This window comes from Urocampus carinirostris, chromosome 17 (genome assembly GCF_059441175.1).
Source record: "Urocampus carinirostris isolate Australia breed hairy pipefish chromosome 17, RoL_Ucar_1.0, whole genome shotgun sequence".
NCBI classification, from domain to species: Eukaryota; Metazoa; Chordata; class Actinopteri; order Syngnathiformes; family Syngnathidae; genus Urocampus; species Urocampus carinirostris.
Window position 1 is genome coordinate 21,528,686 of NC_142365.1, and position 15,521 is coordinate 21,544,206.

General features: G+C 38.8%; 1 protein-coding gene across 1 annotated transcript in view; it reads left to right on the forward strand.

Moving 5' to 3' along the window:
* Positions 1–457: 457 nt before the first annotated feature.
* The window catches only part of tmem164 (transmembrane protein 164), a 34,558-nt gene continuing 19,494 nt past the window's right edge, over positions 458–15,521 (forward strand). The window contains exons 1-2 of the mRNA XM_088321538.1: positions 458–1,412; positions 12,977–13,026. Coding sequence (XP_088177664.1) covers positions 975–1,412; positions 12,977–13,026 — 488 coding nt within the window. The 5' untranslated portion in view covers positions 458–974. The remainder of the gene's footprint in view (positions 1,413–12,976; positions 13,027–15,521) is intronic.

Genomic DNA, 15,521 nt, shown 5'->3' on the forward strand with positions numbered 1-15,521 from the left:
CGTATGTAATGTCTTTTTTTATTGTGAATGAAACCCTGGTTGCATTGGATCCTGCGGTGTAAACAAATTGTTGTTTTTTTCATTTAAAATCGGAGGGGGGGAGGAATTTCCATAGGAGTCGGAAAAATAGCGATTACAGCTCCTTCTCCGTTTTATCCAAATTATTTATTTTATAACAAGTATTCCTTGGTCTAGTATCCATACATAGTTTAAGTATATATTTTTAATGAACATTTAACACATTATTAATTAATTTAAAAAAAAAAAAAAAAAAAAAAAAAAAAAAAAAAAAAAAAAAAGCAGGACCGAACCCGACCCGACCCGACCGTATGACTGACATTTCAGGGCCCGACCCGGCCCGAAATTGCCTCGGGTTCGGGTTCGGGTTCGGGCTCGGGCCATAAATCTTACCTCTAATTGTAATGCTTGTTGGCCAGGCTAGCTTGATAGCTTCTTTGGCAAAGACTGTTGTGAGAGCAAGTCGAATCATGTCGGGACCAAGAACTGAAAAATCTGTAATGCTTGAAACTTTCGTCTCGTTTATTTAAAGGTTGATATGAAATTGTACGTGGGATTTGAATCGGGGACTTTAAAGTAAGTTATCCTGACAGTCAACATTCGGGGTATAATAATCAGTAGCCTTTAGAATGGTTGTTGGCTAGCTAGCTAGCTTCCTGGGTCCCAGGAGGAGGAGTGATGTCCGGGCAAAGACTGTTTGAGAGCAATTGGAAAAATGTCGATTAATGGAGGATGAATGAGGAAGCAGAGCCCCCAGCTTTCCCAGTGGGGCAACGACGAACCTCTGAACTACCTGCAGCTTCCCGGAGCTAGCCGCAAGGTTGCTAACCGTCTCCGGAGGAGGTGGCGGCGAGCGGAGGAGGAGGAGGAACCGGAGGTTCGGCTAATTAGCTAGCCGAGTAGCCCCCTACATGTCTTCCTCTCCACTTACCACCAAACGTCAATTCTCGTAGTTCATGTTTCGCCAAGAAGTCGGTGTGACGTCTTTCATTCCTTCTTGTTCGTATCTTTTCCATCACGAGGAGAGGAATATGTCCAGGTACAACATCTACAGCCTGCTCGACTGGGTCTACGGCGGGGTGGACCCCAAGTTTGAGGGCAACGGGGGCCCGGAGTGTGCCGCCTTCCTGGCGCCCAAGCAGCGCATCAGCGAAAGTCTAGTGGTGCTTCTCATCTCCATCGTGGAGATTGGCGTGGCTTTGAGGAAGATCAACTTGGCAAAAGAGCTCAGGGTGGTGGGGAAAGAATGCACCAGATCGAAGGAGGACAGTCTGGGCAAGAACTTGTTGCTCGTTGCGCTATGCATGACATTTGGAGTAGAGGTGGGCTTCAAATTCGCCACCAAGACTGTCATCTACCTGCTGAATCCGTGCCATGTGGTGACCATGATCCAGGTAAGGATGGCATGTGTATTGCACTGTGCATATGCAGCAACTAATCTAATATTTTATCGTTGTCGCTCTATGAAGTGCACAACGACCAAAAATAATCATATGATTTTATTTTTTATATATAGAGGGACAATAAATACAAATTACAGTATTAGCACATTGATTGGTCAGTGGGAATGATCACAACTGCATAACATTAGAGGCAACGGGAATCAAACCCGGATCGTGGCAGGGAGCGTGCCGGATCCCTCCACCAAACCCGTGGTTCTCAACTGGTCCGACTTCAGGACTCGCCATCCCGCCCTGATTACATACCGCGACCAAAATCAGGAAAAATGTCGACTTTTCTAATTTATTGACTAAAAAAGGTTGTACAGTTCTAGCAAGAGATTGTACAGATATCTGTGCATTCCTGTAAGTTAGATTTTGTGTTGTGTGCACCTTTTTCCGAGTAGAGGACAGTATTGTAGTGCTTCTTTCCGCCGCTACCGGCGTGTGGTGGCACTGTGAGAGGTCACCCAGCATCCACTCCGAAAAAGAAATGAGACTTCCTAGTTTGTGTGTAAACATACTGTACTATATTTCTAGCGCGCTAAGAACTTTTGACATTTTTATTGTTTAATATATCACGCATCCATTCGATACGGTTGGTGTAAAGAAGAGGCGAGCTGTTTCTTTTTAAATGAAAGTTGAATAAGAAAGCTTGATACGGTTGAGAAAATGGTCGGAATGCTTTTTTTCTGCCACTTTTTACCACGGAGGAGGACCTCTTGAAGCCCATCTTCCAGTAGTAAGTTAAATTCAACTTTATTTAGTTTTATACAGCATAATATTTTATGAAATATTTATTTCTTCAGTACAAAATGATACAAGTTACTTATACAATCCTTAAACATACTTAAACCTTAATCATACGAAATATAGCACTGAAGCAACTTATGTATGATCCTCCGGATAGTTCGTACGTCGGGCAGCGTCTGTATAGGGGGACAAAAAGTAAAAAGTACAGTATTTGCGCATTGAGTAATCAGTGGGAATGATCACAACTGCATAACATTAGATGCAACAGGAATCAAACCCGGATCGCGGCAGAGAGCGCGCCGGATCCCTCCACCAAACCTGTGGTTCTCATCTGGTCTGACTTCAGGACTCGCCATTCCTCCCTAGTTACAACCCGCGACCCAAATCAGGAAAAAATGTCAACTCCTCAAATGTATTGACTAAAAAGGGTTGTGCAGTTCAAACCAGAGAGTGTATATTGCATTCCAAAAAGGAACAGCAAAACCAATACGACTTCAAGTAAATAGTCTTTAATCCTCAATTAGCTGCATTCTTAAAGAAATCCAAAACGCTTCACTACAGTGGCTTTTCCTTTGAGATCATCTCACGGATTCTCCTATGTATCTGTGTTTGGCCATGCTCAACATGTGCAAACAAACTTGATCGCTGTTTTTCTGTGATGTGAGATTGGCCTGTCAGCTTGCATTTGCTTGGAATAAGAAGTGCATTTAACGATTATTTTAATAATTGATGAATTGGTCGATTAGTCTTTCAATGAAAGGATGTTTAATTTCCTCCTATATTTAAATACCGAAGTTTTGGACAGATAGAAAATGATGCACAAAAAAATGAATACTCTTTCAAATATATCAATGGATATTACATATGTTTGTCAAATAACTTCACAATAAACAAATATACATACAAATGTATGCTATACACCTGTAAATACGTGAGATACTATTCTCCTAACACCTTATCCAAAGATCTTATTACACTTAGACATATCATACAAAACAAAGACGAAGAGGAAAAATATTACGTTTTATGTGTAATCAAATTTGTATCCACCAAAAAAATAAAAGTTTTAACCAACTTTTCAAATTGGGATCGCCAAACTTGTTTTTTTTTTGTTATACCTTTAAATATGATAAATATTCCTATTGTGCAAATTGTATATTTATATGCTTAAGGATCTGCTTATTGTGTTGAGATAAACATGTCGGCATTATTATTTTTCTTTTTTATGTATTTTATTAATTTATTTTTGTTTTTCCTCTGTTTTTTCAGCACTTTCTGTTCCTTTGAAAATTGTTGATTGTGTAGTACTGGGTTGTTTCATGCCAATTTTGTTTGAAATGATGCAAGGTTGAATAAAAATGATTTAAAAAATAAAATAAAATAATAACTTATAAAAATGGTCTGAATGTGTCCTCTGTCAGACCAAAGTGGTACAACAACCCTAAACTTCACACTTATTTGAATTAATTCAACGTGCCAAGTGGCTCATAATTCACGGAACACGACCAATTGATGAGGTAATTAATTACCAACGCTTTTAATAATCGATTTTATCAATTCGTTGTTGCAGCCCTACAGGGAATTATCGCCATCAAATGCTCAAGAGTTTAATAGACCCTCAGTTATTATATTCATTTCTCAGTATTATTTCGCTAAGGCACTTTTGGATCCTGACACACCCGTTAAAAAGGGTTTTATCTCATAACAGTATTTTTAGACATAGTACCAAATTGTTGATGATACTGAAATTGCTGGCGACCACTGCAATACTGTATTGCAAGATCTTTATGAAGCCCACAAGATTCTGAACTGAATGAAGACAGGGGCATATTGGGAAGTAATTCTGTTGTTTTATACTTAATGAAGAGAAATACATTGTGGGAATTAATTTGTTGCCCCAAAAGGAAAAACGAGAATAAGTGAGACAAAAATTGTATACCGATTATTAATCATTTTCTGTTTACTAATTTCTGTAACATATCTGGTACAGAGACTAAAAATAATGTGATTATTAGATGAGGCCTGGTGTTTTTCCAATTATTATCTGTATCCCTAATGGTCTTGTTGATAAGATCTGGCACTCTCCTTGCTGCAATTTGGGTTCGATTCCCATTTTATCCAAAGTTATGCAGTTGTGAACAGCCATCTATATCCTCAGTAGCATGGTTTTGGTTAGGTGCTTTAACCTTTGCTTTCCGGTTTGATCCCCGTCTCCACCATTTAGTATTTAAGTGTGGTCAGCAACATTTTTTTCCGTCTGAGCAATAATTACGCAAATGTAGTAAAGCATTTCCAATTTTGTCTGCAAATAAGGCGAACCTGATTACAAGGCACACGTTTCTGGCTAATTTGGTGTTTTTGGGTGCACCTTCTAGTTGGAAAAATACGTTAATTGATTGTCTAACAATTTAACACCTTGATAATAATGAATAGTTAAGATCAGGAGCGTCAAACTCATTTTAACTCGGGGGCCACACGATAGAACAAACATTATCTCGGGGGCCGGACTAGTCGATTAGACAGAAAGAAAAAGAGAGACAAAGAAATAGGAGGAAGAGAGAGAGAGAAAGAGAGAGAGGGGAAAAAAGAAAGAAATGAGAGAGAGAATGTGAGAAACAAGAGATAAAAAGACAAATAGTGAAAGGGGGAAAGAGAAAGAAACAAAGAAATTGAAAGATAAATAGAAAGAGAGAAAAGAGAAGGAAAAAAGGAAGAGAGCAAAAGAATGTCTAAAGACATAGAGAGAGACAAAGGTGAACAAACAAACAAAGAAAGAAAGAGAGAGAGAAAGAGGTAGAGAGAGAGAGGGAGGGAGATAGAAATCCAAGTAAAGCGTTTATGAGAGGCACCTGTCTTTGGCAACATCAAGTGGACATATTTCAACCTGCAGCTCGTTTTCCTTTTGCGCTTCCCTCAGCGTTATCTTGCGGGCCGGATTCAACCCCTTGCGGGCCTGATCCGGCCCGCAGGCCGCCTGCTTACCACCACTGATTTAAATCAACGTTTTTCAGCCAGTGTACCATAAGAGCTTGTGTTGTGTGCCACAGGAAATTGACCAATTTGATCTGTTTAGTATATTTTGATCGACTATTTTTCAAGGTCTGTCTCCTCTCGGGTGAAAGTTTTCTTAAACTTCCTTTTCCTGTTACTACCGGCACACCGTTTGTAATTTCCCCAATTTGACTTCCTTATGACTACCTGTAAATGTGCCTGATTTGAGCCCACTGATAAATTCTGATAATGAAGGTGGTGGAGGTTTCCTTTCAGTCCCCAATCTGCGTGTGTTCTTTCACACTGTGTAGTTTCCAATGACAATGGAGACTATTCTATTCTATGTAGGGCAATGCCAAACAAGAAAAAAACTGCTTTTGTCTGGCATAAGTAAAGGTTGTCAAGCTTGTTGGCAAAATAGTTAAGATCACGTGTTCTTTTGCCATGATCATTATTTTATTGGTTGTAAATGTTTGGATACTGTTGTGAAATGTCATGACCGTAACATAACAGTGAATGAAGAATACATTAGGTTAAACAGGGTTCCCACGGATCTTTGAAAAGTATTAATTGGCATTAAATTCATTATTCTAAAAATAAGGCCTTAATTGACATTAAAATGATAAAAGTCTTAAAAATGTCATGGCGCATTGAGAATTGTATTTGTTTGACCTACATCGATTTAGTAACATTAATCAATTGTCTTTTTTTATTAAATTACCGATTTACTCTTGAGGCAACATCGCGTGACAACCATAACAGAACCATCAAAATGGTGATGTTGTTTCAGCCGGCCCTTTCAGAGCAGACGCATGTCTTCGGTTTACCCACAATACACATAGTCAATTTGACTTTGGATCATGGGAAAATGTATATTTAATGAGAAGTGGCTGTCCCACAAAGGTTTCTCTGCCATGGCTTAAAGCAGTGCGAGAACATTTATTGCGTACCAGAAATATTTCTTTGATTTTTGTTTTTGGTTTGTTTCAACTGTTGTGTTTTTTTTTTGCCGACTTGGTCTTAAAAAGTCTTAAGTTTAACTTGCTTTAGGCTGTAGAAACCCTGTTATCTTAACAGAGATTGCTCTCAACAGCAGCAAGTGACCACAACATCGGAATCACAAGTCAAAAGCTCTTTCAGTACTACACACGACCAGTTTATCTATATCATGACCATTAGATCTAAAATAAGCTGATTTGACTCAACACGATCATTGTATGATTGCACTTGAAAAAGTTTATGAAAAACCTTTAATTGAATGTGAATGTCTTTCTATCATCAATACACTTTTTGTGATCTATACTTAAACTATAGATAACTGTCAATTTTGAATTGAATTGTCTTTATTGCCATTTATTTCAACTTTGTGAAACTCTACAGATGGATTATTTAAAGCATTAATATTAATTGTAGGCTTTTTTGGGTTAGTGATATTTCAATAAGCAGATTGAAATAGGCAAAATGTAAATGCGCAAAGATGGTTAGCTTAGCGGCACAGTACGTAAGACTAAAGCACACTCTCAAACTCATTCACACGCTTGTGTTATTGAATGACAAGGCGTGTCGAAACGTTTGAATCGTACTGAAATTTAACCTGCAACTTGGCTTTACAGAGTACTTGGTGTTGTTTATTCATAGACATTTTATCTCCTGGGAAAGTATTTTATTTCCATCCATTATCTGCACCGCTTATCCTCAGTAGGGTCGTGGGGGGAGGTGGGGGGGAACAGTTTTTTTATTGTATTTTATTTAAACAGTCATTGATTAATCAATTGTTTCTCAGCCTCTTTTGAGCCACAGTCAGGGTTTGGATGGGTGCTTGAAATCCCTTAAAATGCTTGAATTTTAATATTGTGTTTTCAAGGATTGAAAAGTGCTTGAATTCTGGGTGAAGTGCTTGTAAATGCTTGAAAGGGTTGCCTGTTTCTCATCAACTCAGCTTAAAATTGACGCCACCACTGCTCTTTGGTGGCTTGGCTTTGCCATCGCATTTGTTCTTCCCATGTGATTAACTGCAGCTGGCATTAGTTGGTACGGCATTGTCCTATGAAGCGCCCCCTACGGGTTGCACCCAAGAGGACAGGTGCATGCTTAAACAGGGGACTATGAAATGTGTATTCACGCAAGCATTACTAATATGGGGAGAGATTTGTTTAAAGAATATTTGCACATGTATTAAAATCCACAAATAATAATCGCTTCCATTAACTCAAAAACTAAAAACCATATGTCTTGATAAATGCACACACGAGAATAAAAATTTCATATGTAAGTTGGAGATATATTTGTGGCTCTGCAAAATACATGATTCACATATGATTTCTTCTTTTAATGGTACTGGAGAAATTGTATTATTGGCTTTAAAAAGTGCTTAAATCTGGCTTTGAAAAAGGTGTACGAACTCTGGAAGGTAGATTTTCCTTTGGTAAAAAAAAATCTCGAGGTAAACCAATCATCAAAAACACCCAAAATTAATTCCTGGCACCAGTTTCACGTTTTTATTTTTAAATTCAAACCATCATGTTGTTTAAATTGACAGTGCAAAGTTGTTCTTATAATTTATTGACATTTTGGCTCAGGAGGTATGACAGCTTGTTCTTTTCGGTTCAGAATTACTATATTTTTAGCAATTGTTTTTAAATTTCATTTGATTTTTACATCTTTTTTTTTCTTGAAGAAAATATTTAAAATCAGAAAAAATTATCTGCCAGTAGAACAAAAATGGTTTTATGTATTTTATGTTCTAGCTTTTTTCTGTTTATTCTTCCTTTTCTATTTTTTTAGTAAGACAAGAAGATTATTAGGATAAACTGAATTCTGTGAAAGCATGCAGCCCCACTGTGCAGTGGTTCAGGGTTCAAGTCCAGCTACCACAGTCTTCCCGTGTGGAGTTTGCATGTTCTCCTCATGCCTGCATGGGTTTCCTCCGGGCACTCTGGTTTCCTCCCACATTCCATCCATCCATTATCTGCACCGCTTATCCTCAGTAGGGTCGTGGGGGTGCTGGAGCCCATCCTAGCTATCCTCAGGCAGTGGGCAGAGGACACCCTGAACTGGTTGCCTGCCAGTCGAAGGGCACATAGCGACAGACAACTCACTCGCTCATTCACACCTAGTGACAATCTGCACCGGCCAATTAACCTGAAATGCACGATTTGGGAATGTGAGAGGAAAACTGAGTGCCTGGAGGAAACTCACGCAAGCACAGGGAGAACATGCAAGCTCCACACAGGAAGGTTTGATCCCATGACCTCGTAACTGTCCTGCAGACGCACTAACCACTCAGACGCTGTGCTTCCCCCCACATTCCAAAAACATGCAATTCAGGTTAATTGGCCGGTCCAAATTGTCCCCAAGTGTGATTGAGCAAGTGAGTTGTCTGTCCCCATGTGCCCTACAACTGGTAGGCAACCAGTTCAGGGTGTCCCCTTTCCACTGCCTGATGACAGCTGAGATGGGCTCCAGCACCCTCACCACCCTACTGAGGATAAGCGGTGCAGGTAATGGATGGATGAGTATTACAGTTATGAGACTGATCATTAGAAGAAAGCAAAAATGATAGAACATGGCATTATTTTTCAGATAACGTTTGGGAATTTCCTGCAGCACAATAGACAATGTCTGATGGCACACTAGGTTGCTCCAACACACTGGTCGAAAAACACTGCAACTCTCAACTCTACCCTTTATTTTTTTGGGGTTATTTAATTTGTGCTTGTTCATAACGTAAGATATATGAGATTCAACTATGTGCAAGATATTCAAATCCCACCTTGACCGTAGCTGCTGAGATTAGATAAGAAAGCATGGGGGAGATGGCACACGGCTAGGGAGTGAAATTAATTGTATGGAGGAGAGTAGAATGTTGAACAGGACGCTAATTTTCTGGTTATTTTGTACTGCTTTCAAGTAGACTAAACTAGCCAGTGTGTATTAAGCAGATTGCCGGACTTGTGAAAATCTTAATTTATGGTAAAATGTACCGTATATTATACTTATTGATTATCAAGCACACCCCAAAAAGAGTCTGTTGTCATATTTTTTATACATAAAGCCTACTGGAATAAAAGGCCTATAAAATTAAGACTACAGTAGGAAGCTCCTGTGCATACAGTTACGTATTAATCATAATGTATCTATGCATTAACATGTGCTACAAAGCAATAGGAATTAAACCCAAGTAGTGGCAGTACATTACCACTAGACCAGCAGTGACACAGAGGACATACGAAAAGGCATTAGAACTTATCCCATAATCACACTATTTTTACTCACTGTGCCAAAAACACTGATTTGCGGAGTGCATTCTGATAAGTGAAACAGTCCTGTTGCTTCTTCACTTTTGTTTCAATAAGCTCTCAGTTTATTATGCATGCACACGTAAGATAGCTTTTTTGGCACTTAGTTTACAGAGTTTCTGTTTTCTCCATTCTTTAACATTCATTGGTGAAGAGGTCTACAGACTGTTTTTAACCCATGAACAAGGACTATGCAAATAATGTGAGTAAAAACAGTGTGATGAAGAGAAAGTCTTGTCATGTGTCATTTGTACCATGTGATCCAATGGTAGTCTCAGCACTCTCATTGCCACTACTCTGGTTTGATTCTCCTTGCCTACAATATTTTGCAATTCCGATCAGGGTTGTTTACCCATTTGATCAATGATTGTTACGGTATTAACTCAAAACCTTGTATGGAAACACATAACAATAATTACTATATGCATTTCCAATCTCATCCGCCGTATTCTACGCTATACAAAGTGCACTGGGTTATAAGGCACAGTTTCAGAGTTCTGGCCAAATTGGAGTTTTTATAGTCCGAAGAATTCAGTGTACTGGAATGGGTAATATGGCAAAAAAAATCTAATTCATCAATCTGAAAAATTCTAAGTTTAATCGATTTTACACCATGTATGTATTTAAAGAAAGTTCTATTGTAAAAAATGTATATTCTTTTTGAAAAGGGCAACAAGGGTAGTAAAAAAAAAGCTGAATTTTATTTATTTATTGCACCACAACGATTATTCGATTTGTTAATATATATGCATATCCTTACGAGGGTCATTGGGAATAAAATATCTCGTAAATGTTATGCATCCTTTACGTTACTTTATCAGTAAGGAAAGAAGGTCTAACATATCAATTATGGGTGTCCCTACTGACGCTTCGAAGTACAATGTATTATTTTATATATTTATATACACATTCACATAAATATAATAAGATCTAGTGAAGGTTCTTCTTCGTTTTTTCAACTTTGTTGTTGGACAAAAAAATGTTTGCAAGTGTACTCAAAACACAAGTACACTCAAGTGTACTTAAAACTCACTTCTACTCTATAGCATATGAATAACCTAAACTTCTTATATGTAATAACTTGTGAAGCCCTTTGAGACTATTTTTGATTAAGGGCTACACAAATAAAAATGACTTGACTTGACTCACTTTGTTTAGACAGCAACACTGTCTCCTATTAGATAGAGGATGAATATGACCTCACTCCACTTGAATACAGTGGTACCGCTACATACTGTGGTGTTGAGGTGCGGTAGTGGGGGTGCAAGGAGGGAGGGCGGCACATGACTTTATGATACGCAAGCACTTACTGTACACCTAAAATAAAGTTACTGTGACATTAATGAACTTTCACACAAGATTCTTTTCAGCACATTTTTTTTGCCTCTTTCAGCTTTCATTCATCACTTTCCTTTGCCTGTTTATCAGGACTTGTCTTTAAAAGAAAAGAACTTATCCAAGGAGGTGTGTCTCTCCGTTTCAGAAAGTTAGGGTAATGCGTAAGTCAAGTGTCATAAAAGAGAACTGTCGCAAGACCAGTTGCCACTTTTTCTGGAAAGCAGCAACTTCCTCCCACTTGGCCAGCACACCTCGAATTTCCTTTGTAGGCACTGGCTTCTCTGGTTTGTCCTCCTCTTCGCTGTGTTTTTGCAACGGGAATGTGACCTCCCTCAAAAATTGTTGCTGCTAAACCCTGCGTAAATTCTTCTGCAACTTTGTGATCGGTACTCGCTGCTTCCTGATTGTACTCCTTGGCTTGGTCATTCACGCAAACACGGTGGTCTTGTTTTTCGATTAAGTTCTTGCTTTGATTTATTTGTCATCACTCGACTTTTTTTTCTTGGACACCCTACCGTTTCTCTTTCCAGAACTCATGGCTAAGGTCACAAAAATCACAAAAAGGAGATGATATTAAATGCAACTAAGAAATGCAATCAAAATGAACTTGCTGCAGAATACTGGTACTGTATAGCTATAACCAAGGGCTCTGGTTAAGGTGCCAGATAACAATGGGTGGTCACTATCATTCTCGAGCGGTCTCTAGCTTCTGTGTCTGCTCGTGAACTGGATTTTTCCTTTGAAAGGAGCAAGATTTTTCCATCCATCCATTATCTGCACCACTTATCCTCAGTAGGGTCGCCGGGGTGCTGGAGCCCATTCCAGCCATTCTCAGGCAGTGGGCAGGGGACACCCTGAACTGGTTGCCAGCCAGTCGCAGGGCACACTGGGACAGACAATTCGCTCGCTCATTCACACCTAGGGACAATTTGGACCCGCCAATTAACCTAACATGCATGTTTTTGGAATGTGGGAGGAAACCGGAGTGCCCGGAACAAACCCACGCAAGCACGGGGAGAACATGCAAACTCCACACAGGAGGTCCGATCTCATGACCTCAGAACTGTGCCGCACACGCGCTGACCACTGCGCCGCCGTGCTGCCCTGGAGCAAGATTTTTGTAAAAAGAAAATCTCGTGTATCGAAATTCTCGTGTGTAGACGTTCTCGAATAAAAAGGTTCCACTCTTTTTTTCAAATGTGGTTCATATAAATGTCTGGAAACTGACTGATATTTGTTTTGGAAATAAATGCACACGTCTGATGATCTACTGTGCTTTTCACCATCCCGCTCCCTCTGCACCCCACTTCTTAAACTGAGGCGCTATGCATAATTTCCTGGCTTTACATGGAAATCCCTGAGCTTTGATTTTTGTCATCTCAGCATTTGTCTTAACTCAAAGTGTTATCCTGCGAGCGAACACCCGCGCTCAAAATAAAATCACAACTTCTCGCGGCATCAGCAGCCCAGCCGGGGATTAATGCAAGTTATCACATTATACCAATCTGGCTTTGCCACGCATCATTTTAAACAGATAGATTATCCGCTTTTTAAAAGAAAAAATCCACCACTTTATACAGCATATTACTACTTGACGAATGTGTCAGCATTGACACATGAATCTTTTAAGCAGTCAATTTCTGAGCAAACATCTCCACTTAGTCAAGAGCTTCTTACTGAGAAGCAGCTCGCAGAGTCATTTGCATGAAATCTATTTCGGAGTGTACATAATCTCTCGTGTGAAGGGGGGGTAGAGAACATCAGGAGAGACGAAGTCCTAGCAAAAGCCCAGGCCTGATGTACCAAAGCATGTTGCTACCTTTTGTAAGAGGCTAGGGAATTAGTCATGCAAATGTTTCTGAGAAAGCGTGTTTTCGCTATTTCAACAGTATTAGACTGAGCAAGACTCTCACATGGATATGTTTTCACAAAAACTAAGATAGCATTAACATTTATGTCCTGTATTCTCACCGTGGGTGTGACATTCCGGGTGTATGTTCGAAATAAACATTTGACAACAAGTGACTTCACACGTCCTATTTTTCCTTCTCCGCAATGGATATTTTTAGCTCTTATGGTGTTTTTATTGTTGCTCTTCTCCTTATTCAAATAAATGTATGCCTTTTTTTTCTCTTCCAGATCTTTCTCTTGGCCTGCCCGCCGTGTAAAACTGCAATGGTGGTGTTCAGGTAAGGTCACCTTTGTATTATGGATGCTACTAACTACTATTTTAATAGTCATCTAGTCACAGATTAATGAAACGATAAGTCGGGTAACGCATAATGATTAATTCTTGAAAGAAAAATAACATGAAGTTGATAAAATTATGTGACAGATAGTGAACACAAGAAAAATTGGTACTGTGAAAAATACATCTTTTTTTGAACATAGTGCGGATTCATATAAAAATTTGATAAAAATGCTCTATTTAAAATTAATTAGTATATCACACAGCGCTGGTTTTAAGCCAATCAGAACACGAGGCAGGCAAAAGTCCTGCCGCTTTTGGATCACACACAATGCATGGGATGCTAGTGGCTTCACCATCGACTTAACGTGCATAGGATCGATGGGAACTGATACAAAATTTGTTCTATAATAAGTGTTTTGTATTTATTACGCTGCTGTTGGGTTGGTGGGAGAAGTTACCGCAGTCGCATTACTTTGACCTTCTTTGAGTATATCACTGCGCCCTCGTTAGCATCTGACAAAAACAAATATAAGAGAAGGTGGCGTTTCATAATTGAAGAAAAACTTGTAAATATACGCATATACAATGTACAACGCATGTCTGCAAAAAACGTATTGGTTTGAAAGTTACTTAAATCTTACCAGGGCCAGTCAGACACGTTCAACCGTTTCTTTTAAATATTTCATGATACGAAAGGTCTGCTTCGTAAACTTTGCTAGTAGTCCTTTTGTTGGCTGTATCCAGGCTAAAATGCTCCAGAATTTGAGAAGTTTTGGGTCATGTACTTGATGTTGAGGCCGTCCGTCCGTCCTTTCTGTATGTTACCGCTTGAGACAGAGACTCTATTGCGCGCCAGCGACTCGCAGCTGAGATTATTTTCATGTGCAGATGCTTCACTCGGTTGGAAAAACGTGTTCGTCGAAAAAAGTCGCCAATGAGATTTCTTGTCGACTACTTCCATTATCGATTTTTGTCCACAACTTCCACTTATCATCGCGGCCCTACTAACTACCACGTCATTCAAGATCCAATTTTGAATCTTGAATGATGGGTTACATGTCATGCCAATTACAACACAGCTAAAAAAAGAAAAAGGGAATTGTCAAGATTGTTAGACAAATGAGATCATTTCTCAGCATTGCAATGTCTTCTTTCAATGAGAAATGTTTTTCTCCCTAATTTTCTTGAATTGGATTTAAACACGTTCAGTGTAATGGATGTCAGAAAACAATTTTAACTTGGCTGGTTGTAAATGTGTTCAAAAAGGATGCACTTAATAAAATGACTAGTAGATGGAGCTGAAATTGTAAAGCTGCTCATTTTGGCATTGCTCACATCGCATAGTTCTAATTCTGAATTGCTCCGGACTGTAGTACACGTCACTAACATCACCACCTGTGGCTTGTAAAGTGAAGAAAGTGCACAAATGGAATTGCAAGCTGCTGATCAGTCAGTTCTGCAGCTCAAGTGTGACATTTCTCCACCCACCAAGCTGCACCTCGCTGCTACGCTATTAGATGTATGTCTCAGCCGCAACTAGAATATAATCCAAATGCGACCTGATCTGAAGACATGTGCAAATGAGAGAAGATTTAGGTTTGGTTCTTAGACATGTATTTCTATCAAAAGGTATGATTTTTTTTTTTAAATAAAAGGCAAATGTTCCTTCTCAGATCATTATAAAAAAGATTTATCTGGTTTCTTGCTCAATACATTATGTTGCACTATTTTCTCCGCTTTAGTAGGTCCAGTCTGGTAGTTGTATCTGATATTATTGCTTATTCCTTGCTAAAACTTGATGATGAGGGGGGTGAGGGTCAAACAGAGTTGCTGGATACAACCGGAATGTTTGATCTCAGTCCACAATTGAATGGATTGGGAGTACAGTACATAAATTGGATTCCGAATACAATGTACAATTTATGAACGCAAACTGGTCAATTTCAGTTAGATAGTTCCGTAATTTAGCAAGTCAAAATTAGCTAAACAGGGTTTCCGCAGATCGTAGAAAACTCTTAAAAACCATGAAATTCATTATTCTAAAAATAAAGCCTTGATTGGCATTAAAATGTCTTAAATCCAATTTTCAGTAGCCTTAAAATGTAAACGCATAAGATTCATATCTGTTTCAACTACAAAGATTTAGTTAAAAAAGTCTTTTTTCATGATCCATAATAAAAAATACCCATCGACGTAGCAAAATAGTTCAATGGAATTAGTAGTTATCTTCCAGTTTTGACTGGTGATCCATGATGTACTGCAAACATCCTTTTTATTTACCGTTTTCCATGTCTAAAACTTAAGAGAGAGCTATGTCTTTCAGAGGGAACATTTTCAACTGTACCCAGATATTATTTATAAAACAAATTTGAAAATTGTTTTGTTCGAAATTGCCTCTAATTCATTTGGTGATTTTTGGTTTATTTGTTTCAATTGTAAGTTTTTTAATTTTGCCAACTTCGTCTTAAATTTGACTTCAAAGGGCATTAATAA